Below are 26,592 nucleotides of genomic sequence, written 5' to 3'. Positions count from 1 at the left end.
TTGGTCAACACGTTGGGCGTGTGACAAGGAAGAATTGATTCAATTTTGGTGAAGATCCGGATCTGAATCTGATAATTACCCTGGCCGAAGGAGAGGGTATTGCATTCCGGTCCGTTTGTTACTTGGCAACTTTTTTTTTTGACAAGTATGTTGATCGCCTCTGTTTGTTTGTGTTTCTGTGTATGTTTGTGTGTTTGTGTGTAGACCTTTTCGGTCGAACTAATTTTACAAAATTTCAATGCAGGGCTGTTGCATGGTCTGTAACATTAATCTCTGCAAATTTCAGAATGATCAGTTGAGTGGTCTGGGCTGGAGGTGAGCGCACACGCATGCACGCACGCACACACACGATGACCAAGTATGCTATCTCACATCATGTTGATGAGTTATTCGCAGATTATGGCCAGGTGTGTTGTCTCAGGACAGGATAATGCTCATGCTCTCACGCAGGACCAGATTTAAAGTTGTGGGAACTCAGGGGCAAACAACTTGTGGGTGCCCCTAATATCAAAATGCCATCGTCATATTTATTGATTGATATCAAATTTGATGTGCCCACCAATTTTTTTCAGGGCATTTAAAAATGCGCTCACTGTGTACGAACATGAAAAATAAAACAAATGTTTCATATATCACAAACAGTGTAATGCTGTGGAACACAATGTACCGTATACAGTATACCCTACAGAAACCAAATACAGGAATTACAACAAACTGGGTTTACGTGCTTTCTGAGAGACAAAGATTTGAATCACACCTTTGAAATCCAATTCACGCAGCAAATCATACTTGATACCCAACAATGGGAGTCATGAGAAACGAACTTGTGTATAAAACTTTTTAATTAATGGTTATTATTGTGTTGACCCCTGAGTTTTGTGTGAAACCCGAGGCCAACACTCCGTGCACCCACCTTTAAATCCTGCCCTGCTCACACGGCAAATGTGACCATATAACACGCTTGTAGAAATTGTTTGGGCAGTCCCCCACCCTCCATACAGTCCAGGCTTAATCTCTTTGGGCCATTCAAAGAACATCTGAGGGCATTGACTTTACAAATGATGAAAACATCGAAGGACATGTCCGAAATAGCTGTGTTTCTGTCCCAAAGTTATTTTTTTCACATGATTGACATCATGGATCCACCACATCAATTGGATAGCATGTAGGTCTTGCAGGGGATTAGCTTGAAAATTTATATGAGGTCTCACCAACTTCCTTGTACTTTTTGATTTTTTTTTTGGGGGGGGGGAGGGGGGGACGTCCAGGTCAACCTTAAGCTTCCATTATAAATGGAATGTCGGATAAATTCGTTGTGCGATGCCCCATAACATTGGCAGGGTTTGAATCTACCACCTTCTAAGGACAATCAGACAAAGAGGACGGGTCCACAAATGGCACGTGGATAAGTGCGTATTTGGTGGGCACCAAGTCCTGGTTTTCAGCAAACCAGTAACATTTGAAAGATGGTGTTACCATATGCTGAGACAAGAAGTGGAATATCCACCATACTCCACTAACACAACAAGAACTCTCAAACTGACCTCTGATTCATAATAGCCAGGGTTAAATAGGACTTTCTTTCCATTCCATATGTAGCTCCAGTGATACCATTCAATGAAGTTACTTTCACAATGTTTATGTTTATCTTTTACTTCGTGTCAAGATGTTTTCTGAGCTGGCCGAAGTGCAAGAACTTTGAAGCTGCTATTGGAGTGGAGATGTGGATCCCACATCTATAATTTGGAGCGACACAAATCAGGGCTTTTCGGGGCAATAACAGTGGATATAAAACAGGCGAGCAACCAAAAAGCTTGCCAACACCATTACGAGGCCTTTACATAATGGCAATAGGAGAATCCATAACAGGACACAAATAAGCAATCAAATAAAAGAACGGACAAACAAGGGGTAAACAAATGTATGGCGCTAATCGATGGTGGTTGATTCTTCGTGAGGTTGGTAGCAGTGTTGCATTATGGTTGACAGCAAAGAACTGGTAATGCCCTGGCATCATTGGACGGATGGAAGGTCTTTGACCAGCACACATATCAAAGGTTATTATGAGTTGCATAGCAGCCAATTGTTCCAAAATAATGATTGGTCAAACCCGATACGTGTGCGGCATGATGCAGTGTCTGGTGCCCCAAGATATGTTAGCGGACAATTGTTGTCGCACCTTTATTAGGAAGTGCAATGAAAATACAAATATTGTGACATGTCAGACAAAAGTGTCATTTTCTTTTCCGTTTTGATTGATTGAAATTCCAAGAGCAAAAAACAGCAATGGCTGCAAGCATAATTCCTGATAGGATGTTTTTTTAATCCTTTTGTTCGAGAGAGTGGTGTAGATGGTGGCAGAGAGTCTGCCCCCACTGTTATACCTTTCTCAATGGGTCTGAAACGAAAAAGGATCAACGGTTGACACTTTACCAGTAAGTCAATAAAGGCTCAGCTTTATTGTATTTTCATAATCCAAAACGTAGAGCATCATGGGTAGATTCTAAATGTTGACCAATGAGCTTTTCCCCAAAGTTTACCTTTTACATGATTCGTTTCTTCCAATTTTTCATCTCAAAGTTCATGCATGATGTTAAACTTTACCAACTGGGTAATCATTCCAGAAACTACCGACTTCAACCGGTCAATTCCAAAAACTGTTGATGAATTTGTAGTGAAAAAACATCCTGGAAGAAAAAAAGCGGGGGGGGGGGGGAAATCAACTGATGTTTGACAATGACGAGATTATACTTTCTGAACAAACAATGGAATTTAGTTTGCATTTGATACTAGAATTGGACGCAAAGGTGATGTAAAGATAGTGTTGAGAGCAAAAATGTTGTGGATCGTAGACATAGAGCGAGAGTTGTGTGTCTTTCTGTGTGCTTGCAATTAATGCATCCTGTGTCTGACATACACCCACACTTAATGATCTCACAACAAGCACTCACAACTTCAGGAAGGGTCATCCAGACCGGCATCCAAGTCGTGATATATTTGGTCCAACCCTCTAGTTTGCGGACAGGTTGGCTGCTTTTCTGGCTTGTTGTCCAACTCCTGCTTTGATACACCACTCATTCCACATTTTGTAAAAAGGCATCCTGTTGAGATAAATCACACTTAAGTATTCACACTTAAGCATCCTGTAGAGATGAATCACACATAAAAACACGTTAATGCGTGTCATCTATAATGGCTATAACATACATAACACGAGAACGACACTTGTGAGAGGGCATGCCTCCACCAGGCTGAACAGTTTACGCTTTGTATCAACTGATAGGCCGGGTCTGGATTCGGACCTAAACCAAAATCTAATCAGCTTGTTCTTGTCACCAAACCAACTCATCGACCTCGTTTTGTCATAACTCGTCCACAACTTTTTGAAATATCATGCTATTATATTGTTTTGGCCCCATCTCTCAACGATGAGGAATCAGTTAAGAAATTTTTTTTTTCACATCTGGATCCGGATTTTCGGATCTTCACCAAAATAGAATCGTAACCAAAATAAAGATATGTCCAGAGAGACGGCCCTGATCTCATGTCTGACATTGAGGGCCTTCATCCATTGTTGGGTGATTTTCAGCATTTTCCTGCTCATGTACCTGGTGTATGGGGCATGAAAGAAAAACGGTTTTGGTTCTTTGAAATCACTTAATGTCTGTGAAAGTCCCTCTCAATGGTGAGTGGAGTGATTTCATGTCACTTTTGTGATTAGGCAACCACCTGCCTTAGTGTAGTTCTCGAAAACAAAGCAGAGTCCAACTAGCACTTCCTGGGTCTCCACATAAAGGTGAAAGTTCGGTCGATTCACTCTCACAAAGATGAGAACCACATCGCAAAACTGGAAAGTAGGACTCTTCCTGATCATATCCATCTTCCATACATTTAATCTTTCTTCATCATGTGGGATTTACGTGTTGTCTTCTTCATATTGTCGTCCGTGAACAATATATATATATATATATATATATATATATATATATATATATATATATATATATATATATATATATATATATGCATTCATCAGACCGGATTCTAAAATCCGTAACAATATATATATATATATATATATATATATATATATATATATATATATATATATATATATATATATATATTGTTACGGATTTTAGAATCCGGTCTGATGAATGCATCCACACCTCCAGGTCCTCAGACAGTTATTTCTTTAAATGCATGTTCAGATTAGCCCCATCCCCATGTCTCATGGGATTTTAAATGTGATGCATTGAGAAGGGTAAAGGATAGATTCCCTCTCTTATGGGAAGTATTTTTCTTTACGACAGACATGTTCACACACATTTCTTTCACGAGCTCTGAAGCCCGCCCTCATTTTTCCTCAGCAACATTCTTTCACGAGCTCCAACGCCCACCTTTTTTGAGAGCGCACGGGTCGTCATGGTAACCGTTCCCCAGTGGGGCGGGGAGAGCTTGGGGCGGACGGCACCCCGCGAAGACGGCCCGGGGATACAAAAACGAGCGAGGGGTACGTTCAAGGGAGAAAAGTGTGAAGAGAAAAGTCTGAGAGAAAAAGTGTGAAGAGAAAAAGTCTGAGGAGAAAAAGTGAGGAGAGAAAGGAGGGGGGAAAGCGTTCTGAAGAGAAAAGCATGAGGAGAGGAAAAAGGAGAGAGGAAAAGCAAATGGCGAGAGAAGCGACCAAGAAGCGGGTGTCTGATCAGCGCCAACGAGACAATTTACCCTTCCAAGTGCTTCGGCGTGTGGTACGCGTGTGGGTGTGAACAGCGCCGCCAACAAGTGAGGCACGGGTCGATCACCAACAACACCAGGGTCTAAACCCATGACGGACGATCTCGGTGCCATCCAGACTTCGACTGGCATTCAAGGCTGCCCCGCGAGAGAGTGCACGGCAAAGCTGGGTGCTGGCGACAGACGTGACACGCACACACGCATTTCAGGATGTTTTCGCTTCACGGACGATTTTCTGGTGAGCGATTCTCACCCCCCCCGGCCCTCCCCCCCCGAATGATCCGTTGGGTACCCATGTCTGTGTTTAGCTGTAAGTAAGTCGATTTTGATTGATTTTGATTTGAAATTCATTCTTTATTTATCTCAGCAAATGAAAAGTTCTTTTTATTTATTTATTTTATTATTAATAAATTATTTGTCGATTTCCAACCTGTCTGTGTTTGTCCTTTCCTTCATTGGTCTAGCATTGTTCGAACCGAGATAGACTGGGAGGGAATTACCGCAGATTTGACCAAAAAATCGTCGGCACGCACCAGCGGTTAAAACGCTCAGCCGCCCTAATTACAATCTAATCAGATAACATTGGTGCTTTGCCGAGGGTGCGCTCCCTGCTCAGGTAACCACGTGACCTCCAGTTAAACAGAATAATTAGACGGCGGACACTGGAACTCGTGGTTGACTGGGTGGCGTTCGTGGTTTAAAAACAACCCACCGTACCACAACGTTAAATGTGAGCTGTGGCCCCAGGTCCGGCTCTACCGAGGACAACCGGGGATTAATCCGCCTGAGTGACAAGCTGGTGTCTCGGTATCCGTGACCGCAACAACAACATATATATATATATATATATATATATATATATATTTATATATATATATATATATATATATATATATATATATATATATATTTATATATATATATATATATATACCCCGTGAATGCACCCGGCATTGCCCAAGTTCTTTTTGAATGAATTTAATCTTCTATACATAGGTTTGACGCGAGCCCAGTATCAGTTCCCTATCGGGCTATGGAAGTCATAGCCTAAAGGAGTTGGTGAGGGGGAAACACCTCCCCCCCTCCCCCGGCCGAGGGGCCTCGCCACCGAGCCTATAACCTTCTCAGCGCCCGTCCCGACATTTTTTGTTTCAGTGGTTTCCTCCTTACTTTCACCGATCAGGAGATTAGCGCATGCAGACAAACAAACAAACAAACAAAAACTTCAAATGATATATTATATATATATATATATATATGTATATATATATATATATATATATATATATATATATATATATATATATATATATATATATATATATATATATATATATATATATATATATATATATATATATATACACACACACATAATGTTGCAAGATAGTGCATATTACAGGATTATGGAGGATTTGTTGATTTTTAAACTTGAGTGTGACGACGTCTTAATTTTGTCATTGTCTTCTTACTCATTAAATATTTTGCTAAACACTGATTTTAAAAAAACAATAACAATAAAAGAACACAAAAAAAGAAAAACAAAAAAAACACAGAATGTTGATATCATAATTTTGGCATTGAAAAATCATACTTGTTTAAGTTCGAACTCAAATCATAACTTTAGAAATTTTCAATGTAAATCTATATTAATGACGTCACAACGGCTTCCAACACAGTCACTTCACGAAGCCATCACCCTATATTAGTGGATTACTTATACGTTAGGGTTGCAACAAAATTTATGGGATCCATAAAGGATGTGTGGCATTGAGAGCAAATATGAAGGATTGAACTTCTGCACCTTTTGAATGGACTCCTAACTATCTGAACTCTGCATAAGGATTGAGTAAAAGCTGCTTGAAATGTGCAGCAGCTTTCAGGAGGCTCAGCACAATCCCAAGGTCACAGCGTTATTGGTTATATAAGGCCCTGAAAAGTAAACTGGACTATTCCACATTGAATGCCAAATTGAGTTAAGTGCACTCAAGTACTCTTTCAAAGTCAGTGCACCTTTGGGATTAATGTCAGTTTGCAACAAATTGGTTAAGGTTGGTACTAATGTTTATTCATTAGGGTTCATTAATTCCGTTCCTTCTTCTACCCAACTGTTGCCCCACTGGCCCACTCTCAGTCATTTGGTGACCTTGTTTTCAGTCTGTCACTCTTCCATGAGCCTCGATTTTGGATTTAATGGGATTGTAAATGGGAATCTGGATTTTAACCCCGTTTTTATTATCAGCAGTAGGAATCCAACCCACACTGGGTAGCCCAGTTTACTTATCTGTGACGAAGCATTGCTGGTATGTGAGGATCCAAGAAAAGCCGTGTCATGAACGTTTCCTTGTCTCAAAATCCTGGAATCCTGTGCAGGTCAGCACTCTGTGGCAGGATTGGAAGGAAATCGTATTTCCTATCAGCAGTAGGAATCCAACCCACACCAGTGAAGGCAACACAACAGGTGTTGTACCCGGTGCACCACCACGGTGGACACGATAGATAGACAGACCTCAATCACATTCGTTACACACCTTCCCTTTCCTTAACACTTTATAGGAGCGCCCCCTTCTGTTATACAAAAGTGATGTTCCAACTCAGAGCAACCAATGCAAGGTCAGATGACAAACATAGTGGGTAACTCTCTTGAGGTCTTGCACCAGTTTCTGGAATGGAGTTTTGTTCTGATGTACGTTGATCTAAAACTAGATCCTTATCAGCAGGAGGAATCCATCCCACACCAGTGAGGGCAACACAACAGTGCTGTACCCAGTGCACCACCACAGTGGACACAAGAGATACACAGACCTCGATCACATTCATGACACACCTTCCCTGTGGTGGTTATTCTAATTTGTGGGTTATTGTTGCCCCTCTACCCCACTTGATTAACTTCATAAGGGTCCATCTATTTATTATGTAGGCAACTTTGTGGGGTAGGTGGGACAAACTTAGAAAACTAAAATTGAAAAAAGTGAGGTGACAGGAGGGTATGTTGGAGAAAACAAGGGCAAATATAAAGGTTGAGAGAAGGTCAGAGTGCGATAAAACAAGAGTGAGAACTGCTTTGTAACCCACGTCCACTACCGGTCCCAATTAATGTCTGTTTATTTGGGCGGGGTATAATGGCACATTCAGTGCCAAAAATAATAAAAAATAACCCAATGTACATACATGAAGCAAAAACATGCTTACTGCTTATGTGCGTGTATAATACATCATGGTTATACTGTTACGACTCTGGAAACCATTCGCATTCACACATACAGTGACCCAAAGTTTAGTTATTTCGTTAAGTATATGTGGATAGTTATAATCCCTCCCTTATGTCTAATGGGAATTTCATGTGTGCGCTGCGAGTTTCTCTATAGTTAGTTTTTTACATCAATCCCCTCCACTCCTTCAGCTCCATTATGCATGTGTTCAAGGCCACGGACGTAGACGGAGTTTCCATCGCTTCAGAGCCGACTCCGCCCTAGCAAGATGGAATGTTCCTCTCGTACAATCAGGGGTGAGATCGCTTCAGCTCCAAGTCCGCCCCATCAAGAAAGAATGTCTCCCCTGTCGACACGGGGAAGACAAAGAAGCCTCAGAGCTCTGGCTCTGCCCCGAGAAGAAAGAATGGCTCTTTGGTCCAATCAGGGGCTGACACCGCAACAGCTCACAGAGACCGGAGGCGGCCTCGTCCAATGAGGAGAGGACACCGATCACCCGACGCCCCCTCCCCCCCAACCAATGAGAGGGGAGTTACCAGAGAGCCCGATCCCTCAACCCAGCACGAGAAGATGAGGAATGACGGCGCGATCCTGACAGAAAGGGGGGTCTCATCTCGTTTTTGATTCGTGGTTGGATCGTGCTGGCTGGCGTCTGTCTCTTCGCCCTCGATCCTTGGTGCCTGGTGCGTCGTTGGTTGTGGGTTCAAGTCCCACCGTCCTTGGTGTGCCTGGTTCGTCGTAAAGCTGTTCCACGGTCCCCGAGCTCACAAGTGCGGGTCGGCCAGACCGCGTGAGGCGGCCTGGTACCCGACCAGACTCTGACCCCCAGCTTGCCTATCCTCCACGGCTGGAGGGTCCAGTAAAGGCCAGCCGGCTCCATTTCTTTCTGGGTGTGTGTCTGTGTGTGGCGCCAGTCTGTAAGTAAAACTGTTAAGTGATTGCCATTGTACATTTGCCTGCATTTATATTCGTGATTAAGTCTGCTCTGTGTTTCCCTCCCCATTGCCGATTGTAAATAAATAACTGTTAAATGTTCCAGTTCGTTGTCTATGTTTTCTTTCATTGACCCAGTATGGTTCGGGCTTGATAATTAGTGAGGCCGCTTGTGCCGTAAATTGCTATTTGGACCGGCAGGTTTTGGTAATTCCTGCTCGGTTACGCCGGACCCAAGTCGGTAACAGCGACTCAGTTCGGACGAAGCCTGCCGAGGGTGTGGCTTCCCCGGTAGTTAGACGGCGTGGGCACTTAGGTAAATTGGAATAGACAAATAAACCCTACCCTATGCCATCAAAATATTGGCGACCACGGTCGATCAAAAGACCCGTCGGCTTCGGAGTTATCCGGAGCAACGACCTTCCATTCCGGGTGTTCGGTGGGAGACGGCTCAACTGCTCCATCTAGCGGTCGTTCCCCGCCCCCGAACCCGGCACCACAACAATACACCCGGAATCATTCAAATTGCACTGGACCATGGACGAATACCCAGGAACTAAGGCCTGAGGCCTGCCGATCTCTGCTGCTTCATGCAATGGTGGCACATTATTTTATGGTAGATGGAGTCAGGCTAGCTATCCAACCAATGGGTGTAAAGTAGTGGGCTGGAGGCAGAGCAGCTGAACACTGACCCATGTATAATACATGATATTTTCGAAGTCTAAAAAGGGGATAACTCTGTGAAAAATTGACGAAACACCCTGAAACTCGAACTTGTTCTGTAGTTTATCATAATAAAGCCAGGTACCAAGTTTCAGTTGAATATGTTAAAGTTAAAGGGTATGGGAAAAGTCAGAAAACCCACAGGTGGGATGGACGGACAGAAAACCTGTAGTCCCGGCCTCCAGTGAAACGGAAGGAGACTAATAAAGGTGGGGGCGGGGGAAGAGATTAAAAATGATGTAATACTTGCACATGTACTAATTAGCTGGTCCCTAATTTATTGTCGTACCTACGTATGCAATAGATGGTTAAAGCATCCCCTCTGATTCTCTGAGATCGGTGGTCCGAGCCCCCGGCTGTTGGACAAACCATTACAGGTTGACAACCATTGCGCAGGCTTTGTTGAGCCGAATGGTCTCCTTCTCCATTAAAGTTCTTTGTAAGGGAGCTCGTTATTATATAAGAACATGCCCTCTCGGGAGCTGCCGGATTGCAAAGCATGTTGCTCTTCACTGAAATAATCAAAAGGAATTGGGTCATGTCTACTCAAACAACCAACTGTAGACACAAAAGAAGTATCACAAAAGGTATTTCAATGCAGGAGTAGGCCATTAGGCCTATCAAGCCTGTACAATGTTGCCAAAACTCACATATCCCTCTATCCTCAATGCTTCGGCCAGAAATAATGCAAATCACGAAATGAATGAATGATTATCTTAAACATCTCTATGAGATCACCTTTATAATGCAAAAAGTCTTGTCTCCTTCAACTGCTCCACATAATTGCTTTAAGTCTACTCCGAACCTTCGTTAGAGTAGAATTGTGTCCTTCTTCCGATGTGGTGACCAAAACTGAATACAATATTCTAGATGTGGCCCTCACTAAATTCCTATACAATGTTAACACCACCTCTTTTGATTTATAATTCATCCCTCTCCAAATACAACCTAAAACCCGATTTGCTTTACCAATAGCTGCCTGGCACTGTGCTGTCTGCTTACCTCCTGAATCTATTATTACCACCTCCAGATCCTTCTCCTGCCTGACATGCTCCAAAGTTGCCCCTTGTATTATGTAATTTCATTTCCATTATTCATATACCCACCCTCAATACCTTACATTTCTTTATGTTAAACTGCATCCGCCAATCATTTGCCCAATCTATTAAAGTATGGAGACGTTCATGAATCTGATCACCTCCCTCGCTGCTTTCTACCGTTATCCTCCAAGCTTACTGTCATCTGCAATTTTGGAAAGCTGACTCTGAACCCCAAGAGAGAGGAGGGAGGATAGTGAGGAGGGGACGAAGAGGGGGGGGAAGGAAAAGGGTGAGCGAGGAGGGGGGAGTGAGGAGGGGAGGGAAAAGGGGGAAGTGGAGAGGGAAAGGGGGTGTTCTCGACTTGCGTTTGGCAGGGAAACATGAGGTGGAAAGGTGGGGGATGGGGGTGGTTCTCAACTTGAGGGAAGGGGGGCTGGAGTTCTCAAATTGCATTTGGTTAGGGGATTTGAGGGGAATGGGGAAGGAGAATCCTCGACTTATGGTTGGTAGTGGGATTTCAGAGGAAGTGGGGTGGGGAGAGGGTTCGACTTGTATTTGGTATGGGGACTTGCGCGGGGAGGGTTATCAAGACTGCAGGTTTACATTTACCTGGAGTCTAGCTTTACCGCCTTACACCTCATGAAGGTATATAAATAAGCGAGAAGGGGACTTAAGGGGGAGGGGTTAGTTTACTCCATTATACCTCATGGAGGCTAAGGAAGCTTAAGCAAGAAGAGGACTTGAGGGGGGGGGGGTTGGGTTAACATCCTCCAGTTTCATAAGCAAGCAGATTCATCAATGCATTTGCCATCACTCAGATGATTGTAAAACTGGACGTCCCATCTGCCGGCATTAATACAGGATTGAACAAAATGGGGTACGTTCAAACAGCATGTTCAAACAGGTTCAAACACCCAGAGTTCAAACCACATACCATTTTTGAAGAGATTATCACATGGGCTTCCCTTTGAGGGATGACACTCATGCTGTGGCTGGCACCCTGTGTACCCGCTATGGAACTGGAACTCTCCGAGGCGGTAATTTCTCTTATTATTAAGGTTACTTGTCTTATCAAATATTTTAAACTTTTGTCAGATTTAATTAAGACAACGGAACACATATTTATATTTGTACTGGCATATTAGACCCATCGCTTCACTGATGGGAATACCAATCTTTGCTGCGACAGCTAATCTATGGGGCAAGAGTAAAAAAGGATTCCTGGGAGATCCTGCCCTCCATGCAAGGAAAGCCAGAGTCACAAGTTGGCATTTGCAGTTTTGACACGTGTGTCTATGCAGCCAGGTATACAAACTGACTTTATTTTTTTTTGAGTCACAAACCTTCCCGGGAGCTCACTGAATCCACCATCGTTGGATTTATTGAAAATCCATTGATGTCTCAAGTTATGACACGACAAACAAACAGACAGACATTGCTCCTTTTATAATATAGATTTTCTTGTGTAACTATGGAAAATACTTCGTTTACTTTATCACCTTAACATTGTCTTGAATGTCAATTTGTAATTTTATTTTCAAAAATGACAACTGCAGTGATAAGAGACATCAATTCTTCTGCTGTCGACTGTATCGCCATGGCTTGGAAATGAACAAACATCGAAGAATACCACTCAAAGTTGAGCAACTGTCATTACAAATACTTAAGCAAAAGAAAAGGTAAGAAAATCGTGAAACAGGGCGTGTTCCATGACCAAGCTGCTTGTAGAGCGCTCACCAAGTGGCTTAATCACTCAATCAAGCACTCCAACGAATCGGTTCAAATGTAATGGCTGGCTTGGTAAGCTGATTGATCCAGTAATGGGACATGCCCCAGCATCTTCATCAATGCAAAAACAAATAACTCGCATCCGTTGAAGACAAAGTTTTCGATATCCCCCGCCATAGTAAATGAGGATTAACAAAATTATATTCCCTAAGTGTGTGCAATATGTATGTAAAGTTTCCCCTCAATCTGTCCAGCCGTTCTGGAGAAGAAGATTTAAAAAATTTATTAATTTTCAATCCAAGATGGCTGACGAACCATGTGACCTATGACATCATAAATTTAGATTCTGCCTCCAATCCTCCAGTGAAATATGTGTGTGAAGTTTCGTGTTAATCGGATGAGGTGTGTTTTTCAATCCAAGATGGCCGCCAAACCATGTGACTTGTGACATCATAATTTTTACTATGTATGCACACATCATGGAAGATGATAGTTGCAAATTTTTGCTTCATTAGGTTATGTGATTCCAGAGAAAACATTATTTAATATTTTTTCTTGAATCCAACATGGCTGCCAAACTATGTGACCTATCAATTAGAAAATATCAAAATGAACCAGTTCACCACTTGCTTGATATGCGTCCCAAATTTCGTAAATATATCTTGAGGGGAATTGTAGTTAAGCTCCGGAAACGAAATGTGACGGATGGATGGACGGACGGAACCCATTTCTATATCCCCCGCCAACTTCGTTGGTTGGCGGGGGATAAAAACTGGCGTAAATATGGAGAAAGGGGAGGGGGAAGGGGGGTCATAGCCTTGCTTAAAGTAAATACGCTTCGTGATAAGAATCGCTAATTTCTTTAAATTTTCAGAGTTCACTCCAGATTTTCAACACTTATTTAGTCTACGAGCTCTGATCCTCAAATCCGAAGACAGATTTCGATTATATACTTTAATTAGTACGTGAGAGACCAAATCAAGGCATTGTTGAACAGGTCTGAAAAAAAAAATGGCAGCTTTATTACTTGGCAAGGTGACAGCAGGCTGAACAAGATGGTGTGCCGCCATGGCACGCTCCCATCTTGGTAAGGCGTTTTTTTTTTAATAATGAGCACCCGTTAATTATCTTCAAAAGTGGTGTTTACATTTACCCAACACCCAGTTTCCTTTCATGCTCTCCTTTGGAGTGCCCTTGCTACGATTGTAAAGTTTCGGGCCGCTAGATTGATTGGTTTTGGAGTTTTGGAGGACACGGACGGACGAACGCACGCACGCACGGACGGACGCACGCACGCACACACACTCCTCATACGTTTACCGTAGATAGATAATGAATAATAACGGTACGAACACTCATTGCTGCACAAAACTTACACCAATTTAGTATCTTTCACAAGGAATCCTTTCCCGGTCGCTATATACTCTTCCATAAAACCGATTTACTAAAACACAATAATTATATGAAGGTTTACATGTTGATGTGCTAAAAAATTTTTTGCACTACTACATATATACTGTATATAGATTCTGGTAAATCTGAGTTGCCCAAAGTTCAACTGTTAATCGGCGGTGTATGTGCACAGCTGTTTGCTCTGTTGATAAGTGGGAGCGGCTCTCAGGAGTGAAATGATGACGTCACGTTTGATTTAATTCATTACATGCGCTTAAGAATCTTTGACGTATATTTTCTCTCGCGCCGTGAGACATTTAGGAGACGAAACGTTTGACGTTTAGATATTTTTGCGAGAGTTGTGGGCGGTGTTGGGTTTAAAAAAAAAAAAAAAACATTTTTTTATCTTCCTCATGAATTGCTCATATTTCCCGTCCACGTTTCCTGCCGTTCCTTTCTGTTGCGTAAACACTACTTTGCCTGTCGGTGAGAGGAACGACCGGGGAGGAGGACGAAGAACCACAGAGGAGGTGAATCCACGTCGTGCCAATCTGGTGAGCGCTTCTGCGAGGCCGAGGGGAACTTGTGTTGATGTAACAGGACCGGGGGGATTCAGGACTGGCTCTGTCTGTCCAAAGCCAAAGACGTCCTGAAACTTTACCACAGGAAGGCCATTTGGTCCATCACGTCTTCGTTTTATCTACACCACATTAATTAATTAACAATCGGTTTATGGACTTGATTTGACTGCGGTGAGGAGGAGGTGGAGGGACGGACCAGGGACGCCACGAGGGTGTTTATTATTATTTTATTTTATTTATTTTCGTGTGTTGCGGGTGAGTGTTTAAGGAGTGATTGAGAAATATGAACAAATACCGAGAGCACATTCAACTTTTGATGAAATCCTTTCACAGACTTCGCAGTCACGACGCCGGTCCGCGATTTCCCATCCATAGCAAACTACCGAGCTGATTACAGTTTAAACCGGTCTGTTATTTGTGCTACCACCACCTTTTTATAGATACTACTCTGAGTGAAAAAGCCCCCACCTGACCCCCGGATGAACTCTCTTCTTCACTCCCAGGTGGTGGCCCCTCGTCCTGTCATTCTCCATTCTGAAACGGAACCTCTGTTCATATTTTGACGATCACCCTTCGTCATCCAACACATCTCGATCAAAGACTTGAACCCTTCCTTTTGAATGTTTAAAGTCCTGTCTCCTGCTGCTCCTCAGAGCTTACTCGAGCTAGCCCTGGAACCAATTTAGTTGCTCTGCACATACTGTATAGCAGCTGTTGGTCGTACCCTCAAAGAGGTTTGCCTTGATGGCCGGTCGGACCCTCAAAGGGGTTTGCCTTGATGGCCGGTCGGACCCTCAAATGGGGTTTGCCTTGATGGCCGGTTGGACCCTCAAAAGGGTTTGCCTTGATGGCCGGTCGGACCCTCAAAGAGGTTTGCCTTGATGGTCGGTCGGACCCTCAAATAAGATTGCCTTGATGGTCAGTCAGACCCTCAAATAAGTTTGCCTTGATGGTTGGTCGGACCCTCAAAGAGGTTTGCCTTGATGGTTGGTCGGACCCTCAAAGAGGTTTGCCTTGATGGTCGGTCGGACCCTCAAAGAGGTTTGCCTTGATGGTCGGTCGGACCCTCAAATAAGTTTGCCTTTATGGTCGGTCGGACCCTCAAAGAGGTTTGCCTTGATGGTCGGTCGGACCCTCAAATAAGTTTGCCTTGATGGTTGGTCGGACCCTCAAATAAGTTTGCCTTGATGGTCGGTCGGACCCTCAAATAAGTTTGCCTTGATGGTCGGTCGGACCCTCAAATAAGTTTGCCTTGATGGTCGGTCGGACCCTCGAAGAAGTTTGCCTTACTCTATTCTCCTGCACTTAACAGAGTCCTTGCACGCATTAAGTTCTACTCATGCATCTCCAAATTTTCTCCAACCTCCATTGTCTCCATCATATTTGTATCGTTGTTTAAAAGGACGTCTAGCGCTGGACTCTATCTAATGAGCGTATCTACAAACTGGCCTGAAAAGCAACAGGAGACCAGATCTGGATAACCCTCTTCTGCTTTAGCATTTTCCTGGTTCTGAACCTGATTCATCCTTGGCAAATTAAAATCTTTCATTCATCAACATTCTTCCCTTACCTTGAGTCTTTCTGAATTGTTCATGAACAATTAATTCTATTCTTCTCTTCCCTCACACCAGGAGCTCTATAAAAACATCCTATGAGTGATCATCTTAAACTATTCCTTCAATCCCTGATCTCTATCCACACACATAGACCATGGGCCATACCCAATATTTCTGCTTAGTTTTTGATTTCTGTAGTCTCCTCTTGGGGGCTACCTGAAACCTTCTGATATATATATTCCTCATATATATCTAAACCCAAAATCAATTGTTCCCAATATCAAAAAGTGAGTGTTGCTCAGAATTTAACCAAAACAAAGAAATACATAAAAAATGGTTGCTATAGTAGTTTTACCCTAGCAACGGAGACATATAGGCATTTTCTGTGGGTTTAAGAGCACTGAAATATATCAAATGGACAGCAGAAATACTTTTAGAGGACTCCTTGCATGAAAACACATCCACAACGTTGTTAAATGCTGAGAAGATTGTGTTTTTAGTATCTTTTGACATAATGAAATACAGGAAGTATAAATGGTCAAATAAGCACAGTTTTGAGCAGGTAGTAAAAAATCGGAATACCTCTGCCATCATCTTTTCATAAGAAAGTTAAAAATGCAAACTTCACATTGCCATGTACTTTCATTTCTAAAGAAAAAAAATGCCCCTAATTTATTTTACATCTCTGACTGTTCACTGTGCCAATATTTGCTTGAAACAACTTCTATCCCACCTACCATACTTATTATTTGCTTATCCTCCTATTTCATTACGAAATGTTTCCCACTTTTCTTTCTCAGAAAACCTCATACACAGGCACTTTCTTTTCCCCTCCATTCCCTCTCACTCCCTCCCCTTTCATTCTTTCTCCTTTGTCTCTTCTTAATATCACTCTCTTCTCACATCTTGTATGTATTCATACAAAATAACAATAGTACAATTAATTACATTTTGTGTCTTCACTGGTAGCTTTATTACAACCTGAAGCATGAACTAACCAATTTATAATGTTATTCAATTAAGGATGCAGTCCAAAAGTATGGATAGCATTTTCTGCTAATTCAGCTTCTCTGGTATCTGTAGATTTCCACTGATGAACACTTGTGAGAAATTTTTGCCAACTAACATCCGAAAACAAAGTAACATTTTCTTTTGCACCAGTGATGTGCATGCAACATGCCATTGTTGTGGGTATGCTGTGCCCTGGTGCATGAATCAAGGGCTGCGATTGGCATCTAAAGATACAGCATCTGTGACTGGTCTGTCGAAGAAGTAATGTGGAGGCTCAGATCTGTAAATCTGTATCAAATGACAACAAAATGACAAAGTAAAACAACAATGAAGTGCTTCAATAATCAACTATTTTTTTCCATACAGGATTTATTAGGGGTTGGTAAGTTTCAGAATTATGTACCACATTTATAGTGGGTGTAGGTGTGACAGTGAATACCATTTATGAGCAAATGAGCATACCTACTAAACAGTAATTTACACTATCCACAAGGAGGGTGGGAACAAATTTTTATCAGGGGGGGGGGACAATAGGATACATTAGAAGCCTTAAATGCCCACTTTTTTATTCAGAAAAGGGGCACTTTTTCATTTTTTCTCCCCCCTTAACTATACGTAGACCTAGCTGTCATTTTTTTTAAGTCTACACTATTTTAAGGCATTCAGTATGACATCACATATAGAATTTGGCTTTGCCTTTATCATTGAGATGGTATTTCACTAAATTTGTCAATTTGTACATGCAAAATACACAAGGGAACATTTAAAGTTAGCTAGGTTCTTCATTAACACTAACAGTCAGAAGGCAATGCAACATTTGACAATCTATAAATATGGACTGTTATTGCAATGCCTATATTGCCTGTCATTTGTTTTGTACCACACACATACTAGTGTGTGTTATGTCAGGAATCTGGATCAGACAGTGAAAGGGAATTTTTTCACTCCCTTTCAAAAGTGAACCCTTTGACCAAATTATTTTCTTTAATATTCATTGTTGCATTTTGAGGCATTCACTACCAAATGTAAATTTAATGTTGTTACCATTCAGAAAATACTTGGGCTTATTGATATCACATTTTGAAACTGTGAAATTTTAATGTGAAAGTTGAAATCAAGAGGCAATTATTACAATACTGGAGATGCTAAAGTCCCTAACTTAAGCTAGCCTATGTGTGATGAAACAGTAATGTAATGCTATACAGCAAATAAGCTATAAGCTATACACCAATAAGCTATACAGCAAAATAGCCGTAAAGGCGTAAGGTCGCGACCTTACGGTCGGCGACAGTCGTGGATGTATACATCATACCTACTATGTATGTGGTCAATGCATATGCTATATTGATCATGTACGGACAACTGTACAAAATCGTGGCATTTTTTTTTTGTACTGGCACACGTGTGTTATGTATAGGGTCAGGCAATGAAACTGACTTTTTTTCGCTCAGTTTCAAAAAGAACACTTTGACCAAATTATTTTCCAAAATTTTCATTTTTGCATTTTGATTCATGATTTTCATTACCAAATGTAAATTTAATGTTACCATTCAGAAAAAACTTTGGTTTCTTGATATCACATTTTGAAAAGGTGAAATTTTGAGGCAAAATTTGGAAGTCAAGAGGCAATTGTTTTTACATTACACACATGCGATGGAGGTAGGCCTATGTGTGGTGTAGATCTCTATTTATAATATGGCCAATAATATGCATTGCATGTCCAGAAAAAAAGGTGTGGTATTTGTACCAAATTAACTGGAATTGACTCAACATGTACACTTTAAATAGTGTAACATCTAAATTGCACTTAAGCTCAAGAAATTTTACTATTTCTTGGACATTTTGGATGACTTGTACCAATTAATTTGATAAGCCCACTCAAATTTTAAAAGAACCAAATCACAACACAAATATTAATGCATGGGACTGTGATTTTAAAAAACTGGCCTAACAACACTTTTGCAACCAAAACCCGATTTCATTAGTCATTATATTATTATCAACGCAGAATAAATTACCTTTATGTCCTGATCATTCTTGCTTTTCCTGGTCCTCTCACTGGTGTAATGAACAAAAAATATGCGATAAGATTCCTGTTGCAGAGCTGCAGCATTCCCATGCTAGCAGAACAGTGCACTTGCCTAGGACTCAGAGTACAGGGCCTGTGATTGGTCAATCACATTCAGGTCCCCAATACCCCAGCTGTGATTGGTTATTTAAGGAACAACTATGACATCATCACTGGAGAAAAGAGGTCTGCTAAGTGCACTGATTTTGGCACCTTTACATCAGAATTCTGAAAAAATGCTCAAAATTCAGAGATGGGAACATTCACCATTGGTCTTACACACATGTCCATTGATCATTTAGAGCAAAATAAAGTAGCCCCCAGGTGGAGACTACGGAAGTGAAGAATTTTGAGGCTTGGCCCATGGTCTAACACTCCTCTCCATTAATTCCTTCCTTTCTGTAATCCCTTTCTTTTGATGCAATATTGTCTTTTTCACCCCCATTGTTACACCTCTTTTTGTTGTCTTCTCGTCTTGTCTTCTAATTTCTCTCATTAAATCTTCTCTTGTTTACTGTACCATCTCTCATTCCTCACCATCTACACTTTCACCTCAAGCTGCTCTATTTTGTTATTTAAGAGTGAATTTTTATAGGATAGGCCCAAAATGGTAACATTTGAACATTGATGTCTTCAGATATTTTTCAAATTTTTATCCTAGGTTGTGTATTGTCTAAAATTCAGAAAGCCAAATTTTTGATGTGATTGACCCATTCTCTGCCGTTTGGGCCACACCCAAAGTTTGGAGATTTTGACACCCTTGAAATTTTTTTCCATTTTCAAATTGAATTATTTAGAATAACCATCAGTTGCCCAAGGAAATTCCTTTACAAACTTAGTATATGGTTTGGGATTTGGATGGTTATGGATAGTGGTGCCACCTATAATCCCTTTCGGCAAACATTCACTTCAGACTTTCTCTGGCCATATTTTTTTAATAACCATCAAGGTCCCATGGATTTTATTAGTGCATAAGATCGTACAAGTACTGTACTATCTTAGGAAAGTAAAACATTCATGGGACCTTGGTGGTTATGGCAGTAAAGGGGGTCTCAAGACCACTTCGGGCTATACGAAGCCCTTTTTCGAGCCACACCCATTCCCATAACCATCCTAATATTATCAAATGAAAGTTCCATATCTATACTAACAAAACCAAGAGTAAAATCCATGGGACCTTTTAAAAACAAAGAATAAAACAGGCCCAAAGTTGCCTTGTTTGACAGATAATCTACATATCGATGTACAGGGCATTTCATGTCAAGTGTACACACCCTCCCGACACTAATACCTCATTTTCTCCCCATATGCTGGTCATTTATTCACTTGGGTGAAAAAACTCAATACCAACTTTTAGACCTGTGGGCCCATTTTAGCCCCCCCTCCCCAAATGTGGGTGCCCCCGGCTGCCCCACAATATTCCAGAGGCCATATCACAGGTTGTCGCGCTCCAATTTGGCTGATCTTGGTATCAAAATGCTCGTAAAAGCGAGATCTTTCGAATCGCGTAAAGTAAAATCACTCCGAAACAGTAATTCAAAAAGTTATAGTCTGGGGCACCCTTTGACCTTGGGCCCCTGCTCCTCAGCCAACCGATGGTCCCGTTTTTTTTTTTTTTTTGTGAGAATACCCCTTCATTTTCTCCAACACCTCAGCATAAATTAAAATGGGATCTCAATAGGTTCAAGTGTGATGATGGTTTTATTGTTCGGGGACTCGAGTGCTGGACACACAATACGCCACAATACATAGCACACTATTTGAACACAAGATTTCCAATACACTATATTGTACATAGATTTTCCACATGCACATGCAGGAACTGGAAGCGATACTAGTATGAGTAAGAGTTTTTCCTTGCATATTATAGTCAAGATTTTTTGCCAATCAATGTTAAATTTACAGCTGTGTTTCTTTTTTACTGATTGTGTAGGTTCTACCTGTAGTAGTTTTTGGTTCTACAGAAAGAAGTATATCAGAAATGTCTAAAATGCAGTGATCTTCAATATCAAGAAAAAAAGAAACTATTTGCGGGCCCGTTTGGATGAAGAAAATTCACTTTCACTTCATCAGTGTCCTGAAAAGCTTCCATGATACAGGCAAGCCACCATTTTCCATCATAGTGCACTGTGACATAACCTGAGAGTTTCCCGTTAAAAGTTGGTGTAGATTTTGAAATAGCTGACTCAATACGGTGTTCCTCGCTTCGGCTGAATTCGTGTACTTCAAGAGCAGTTTCAGAAATATGGATGAAAGCATGAAGTTTTTGAGTTCCAGCTATGGTTTTGGCCGTTTTTAACCTTTCTTCCTCATCATAGACCTCTTGGATCCCGTAACCGAACTTCATTTCATTCAAACCATTTTCAGCAAAGGCGAAAATATCTTTTGGAGAAATAATTTGACTGTCGTAAAGTCGACACAGGCTCTCACGTGTTGCTTCTCATTTGACTGTACCTCCCACGCCATCTGAAGTGCCCTTCCCATGACTTGTTGCAAAAAAATTCCATTCTGTATCAATACCATACTCTGATTTGTGACGACATAGGTTTATGAAGACTTTGCAATTCTTATATTGGCCAGCGCAACCGTCTGAGAAATAGTAAAGTTTCTTTACATTTCCAAAGTGAGATTTCAAGTGTTCAATGAGCATTCTTAAGAAGAGGTGGACTGAGACGACGTCGTGAGTATTGCATTCTGATATAATCATGAACGAATCGTGGTTTAATTTGCCATCGTCTGATTTGAAATAATAAACCCAGGGGTGAATTGTCACTTGAGAGCAGTTCCAATGAAATCCTTGGGCCGCATCCTGTACGACAAACAAATAGTTCTCTGAGAAGTCTCCAATAATGACAAATTGTCCTTCACCAATTTCGTCTTTCTTATTTTTCAGAAACTGAGATTGGGCCTTGGCAATGAAGTCGTGTCTCACCAATTTCACCGCGCGTTCACAGAATTGATTAATGAATTCCTCCAAAGGCAGGACCATGGAGCTCAGTTCAGATCTGTCGGTGGATATCCACCGTTTAAACTGAATTTCATCAATATCCTCTAGTTGCTAAGCAACTGAGTAGCTTGGTTTTAAAGTCTTCAATTGATGGGCAACTTTCACAAGTTCTAACATGCCGGTTGTGCTGGGTTACAAACTATGCGTGCTATCACATTATGATAGCTAGGAAGTTTGGCTCTCTGTGGCATTGTGGAACCAAATATAATGAGTTTCACATTTTGATGTATCGTACAAACACATACACTGTGTGTACCGCCTGAACCGGCCAGGACACACTCTGAGGGACGAAGCATGGCGAACTTCGCGAATCCAACTTTCAAGCCAGGGTTCTTCTCTTTGAATTTCTGAAACAGTTCCTTGAGATTGTTTAGTACCAGGTGCTTTTGAATTTTCTTTTCCATGTTCATTCCTGACCACCACACAGTCCTTTTTTTTTCCGTCATCATTTGGCTGACTTCATTACTTCGGTAAAATTCGGTTATGGTGGATTTCACTTCATCAGGCAATATTTTACCCTTTTTGGGATTTGGAGACTATAGCATACCATTTTCTTTCTCTAAATTTTTGGCTTGCACAGCCATTCTTTGGGAACAACTGAATTCACTCATCATCCCTCTGATGCTCATATTCCTAGCAAATATTGTCAGTATACGTATTTGCTCTGAACGGCTTGAAACAATGTATTTTTCTTTCAGGCTTTTGATCACCTCTGGCGTGCAGTTTTCATCACATTTTGACGCTGTATTTTGTGTTTTCTCTGCAGTGCTTGGTCCAGCAACTAGTTGTAATTTCTTTCGCACAGAATCTTCCACTTTACTTCGCTTTTCAGGAACGTACCCTGGGTTCCTTTCGCCCTTTCGTTTGTCGAATGGGATTTCGCCTGTCATCGATAACGACTGGTTTAATAAGTCAACTTCTGCTTCTCGCTCAAAAACCTCCTCGTCCTCATCTGTCGAAATAGATTCTGCAATGCCTTCGATGATACCTTCTGATGATAATTTTGAACTGGTCGAAGATGATTCTTCAATATGCTCTGGTGACAACTGAGTTTTTTTCTGCACGAAGTACAAAGTCTGTCATCTTTTTTTTCACCTTTGAAGAAAATTTCATCAACATATCATTTGACACATTGCGAAGATCTTTTCGTTGTTTCGTTTTATGGCAGCTGAACGGATCGCAACAGTATTTTCGGAATTCCTTTCGATCTTCAGTCACCATGCTTACTGCAAAATATGCAAAAACTGAGATTAGCCCATTTATAACTTAATTCGATGATGGTTATACAAAAAATGTACACTTAAAAATCAATAGACACAATAGGCAGAATATTTTTTCGCAAGTAGTCGTCGACTTGCGACTTACGACTGTTCGACTTTACGACCACGTAAAGTGGCCCCCCCCAAAAAACATTTTTTTTTGTTGCATGTACAATATACGTTGTTCGACTTGCGACCGATTGGTCGGAACCAATTGCGGTCGTAAGTCGACGACTACCTGTATATATATGTATATATATGTATATATATATATGTATATGTATATATATATATATATATATATATATATATATATGTATATATATATATATATATATATATATATATATATATATATGTCTATATACTGTATATATATGTGTCTATATACTGTGTATATATATATATATATATATATATATATATATATATATATATATATATATATATATATATATATATATATATATATATATATATATATATATATATATATATTTGTCAATTTCAGACATAAAGTCGCCTGCCAGCAGGTGACGTCATCGGAACAATGACGGCAAATGTCGCTCAATGTCGAATCAAGAATTAGTGATATGTGGACACTGAACAATAAAACCATCATCACACTTGAACCTATTGAGATCCCATTTTAATTTATGCTGAGGTGTTGGAGTATATGAAGGGGTATTCTCACACGAAAAAAATCGGGATCATCGGTTTGGCTGGGGGGCGTGGGCCCACGGTCAAAGGGCGCCCCAAACTATAACTTTTTGAATTACTGTTTTGGAGTGATTTTACTTTACGCGATGCGAAAGATCTCGCTTTTACGAGCATTTTGATCCCAAGATCATCCAAATGAGACCACGACAACCTGTGATATGGCCACCAGAAGATTGTGGGTCAACCGGGGGCACCCAAATTTGGGGGGGGGGCTAAAATGGGCCCCCAGGTCTGAAAATTGACACAATGTTTTACCGTGGATACAAACACTTGCACACAAAAAAAAGAGTGATATCTGAGACGGTGTCAAAATTTCGCTTAAAAATGTGTACACTTGACATGGAACGCCCCGTACATATAATGTACACGACATGTACATGGTCTGCCTCTGTCACCGATTTCCATCACTTGCTACAGAAGTCCACTATATTCCATTGCCGATTCAAGAGTAAAGTACTTTCACTAAATGTCTTATCTGTTTTTGGGCCACCATCCTAAAAATCTGTTTGTTTCCTTTAATCCCATGCTGTTTTGTATGTGGCCAAGATAGGAAGAAAAATGTTTTCTCGATGTGAATCTGATTTTCCTGAAAAGTTTGAAGAAAATCCATGAAATATTTAGATACAATTTATGTAACACTTGGGTAGGATGGTTTATAAGAAACAGACAGTATTTTTACGATGGTCCATGGGAATCTGTCCACATTTTTTCTATGCTAAACATTTGATGTATGCCTTGGCATCTTCATAATCTTTCTTTTGGAAGATCAGCTGGCATCGATTGTTGATAACCATTGGTGGATGCATTTTGCACAGGGTGTTATTTGGGTGAAATTGGGTGTTATTCGATCTCTGGTGTACTGGGCCAAATTAATAATTCCTTTCAACACAAATGAAGGAATGAAACCTTGACAGCCTCTCCATTCTCCAGAATTCAGTGATGCTATACTGGTCAGCGAGTGAACTCTTCGTGGCAGAAATGGCCTGCAAATACCATGATTTCCGTTGTAGAAAATGCACGATCTATATGCCATGGCCTGAGTGATGTGCCCTGAAACAAAAAGATGCATTGACTGTCGAGCAAAAGTATGTGTTTGGAGAAGTTTGCCTAAACTTTTATTGGTGCATGAATAAAAGGATTTTTTTTATATAAGATTTTATTTAGCCTATGTTTTTCAGAATGTACTGAACATGAACAGCAAGAAGCAATGTTCAAATCACCCCATTTTGCTACTGGCATTCATTCAACAAACCAAAATATAAATTTAGATCAACGAAACATGAACTAGACTCAGCCATGCTATGCCTGACACCATGGCATTAGTATGACCTACATTCAAAATGCCTAATGATAGAACTATGCTGATTTCACATCGGAACAGACAGTAAACACATGGTATCTTGGATTGAATTGATGCTGCATTTCAAAACTGCTAATCCCAGATAACCTTTGACCTATTTATAAGCAGACAAATGTGGGAAATTGTAACTTACCCAGGTATGATATTGTTACGAATTCGCGCCCGCCGGCGTGTGATCGGCCGCTTTCCACTAATAGCAACCGCGTCCCCCACCGGACGGACAATTCAGTCGTGACTTTCCGGAGCTAACGCCGGAAACCAGTCACGGGTGGGTTTCCAATCCCCACCACGGCCGAGCCAATTGTCTACCCACGCAAGATAGGGTCACTCGCCGAATTCCATATACCTAAGTACCTGCGCGGGCAGCCGACCGGGCGACCGTACCTCGACGCAGGTCGGCTTGGGACACGAACCGCTTTAGTGGTCCGTTCCGTTCTGCAGTGATAACCGAGCGGTTATTATCGCCCGACCTCGCCGAATCCGATTCTATTAAACGGGTGTTTAAAACCCAACTATTTATTCCACAATGCAAGATGGCATTTCCAATATGGTGAAAAGAGGACACGACGAACGGGGTACATTTGAACAAAGCACATTTATTTTACACAGGCACGTATGTACAGCCAACACATACAGGCAAACAAAAGCAAGGGAAAGCACTACGACCGAATATAATTAATAAATGTACAGTCACTTAGGCAGTTTTTACTTGTCAGGACATGGCGCCACAAGATTCACTCAAAAGGAAGGAAAGGGCCACTCTCGTAGACGAGAGTGGCAGACAGGGTCCGTGGACCTTTATATATGCATGAGCCTTGGTTGACCGAATGGGCTGGTGAGACCGATGCGGCTTACCCGTACCCTCGTGGTGCGATGATGGGCAGGTCGCGACATCTGCTCTCCACGGCCACCAGGAAAACCGCGCCTGATTGCGGCCTTGCGACGATGTGCAGGTCGTGACGTCCGTTTCCCCACGGCCACTAGGACAGCCGCGCCTGATTGCGGCCTTGCCAAGGCGAGGTGATCCGGGCCCTGGCCGGCAACGCGGTTGAGAGGAACGAACGGGTCTTTTAGTGCTCTGTCAGAGTTGATACTCTATAAGAGTTGATGCTTCATAAGAGTTGAATGCTCCAAAACCCCGTCCGTTCTTCAGCGATGCGCAAACCCCGCTGAGGTCCGATCACCTCGGACTGCTTTGACGCTGGCAAGCTCTCCCCGGCTGTGGTCTCCACGCAGCTCCCTGGCTTTCCCCGACCGACTCTCTCCAG

General features: G+C 41.5%; 1 protein-coding gene, 1 long non-coding RNA gene and 1 pseudogene across 5 annotated transcripts in view; 1 reads left to right on the top strand and 2 right to left on the bottom strand.

Annotated features, from left to right (window-relative positions):
• Nucleotides 1-2,172: 2,172 nt before the first annotated feature.
• The window catches only part of LOC147013325 (uncharacterized), a 31,171-nt gene continuing 6,751 nt past the window's right edge, over nucleotides 2,173-26,592 (bottom strand). Inside the window, exons 2-5 of the long non-coding RNA XR_015051267.1 lie at nucleotides 17,080-17,198; nucleotides 2,952-3,101; nucleotides 2,541-2,687; nucleotides 2,173-2,398 (exon numbers count right to left, since the gene is read on the bottom strand). This is a non-coding gene — a long non-coding RNA (uncharacterized LOC147013325). The remainder of the gene's footprint in view (nucleotides 2,399-2,540; nucleotides 2,688-2,951; nucleotides 3,102-17,079; nucleotides 17,199-26,592) is intronic.
• LOC147013324 (phosphatidate phosphatase LPIN2-like) overlaps nucleotides 14,088-26,592 on the top strand; it is a 91,517-nt gene continuing 79,012 nt past the window's right edge. The window contains exon 1 of one of the 4 annotated variants that reach the window (XM_085855047.1): nucleotides 14,088-14,316. In XM_085855047.1, the coding sequence (XP_085711173.1) occupies nucleotides 14,176-14,316 (141 nt within the window). In that variant the 5' untranslated portion in view covers nucleotides 14,088-14,175. The remainder of the gene's footprint in view (nucleotides 14,317-26,592) is intronic. The other 3 variants (XM_085855053.1, XM_085855046.1, XM_085855050.1) reach the window with 3 other exon arrangements.
• Nucleotides 20,970-22,486, bottom strand: LOC147013326 (uncharacterized; annotated as a pseudogene).

The sequence above is a fragment of the Eptatretus burgeri genome, chromosome 14 (assembly GCF_056783735.1).
Source record: "Eptatretus burgeri isolate ZD-2024b chromosome 14, Ebu_testis_v1, whole genome shotgun sequence".
Classification (NCBI taxonomy): domain Eukaryota; kingdom Metazoa; phylum Chordata; class Myxini; order Myxiniformes; family Myxinidae; genus Eptatretus; species Eptatretus burgeri.
This window is presented reverse-complemented; position numbering and strand designations above follow the sequence as displayed.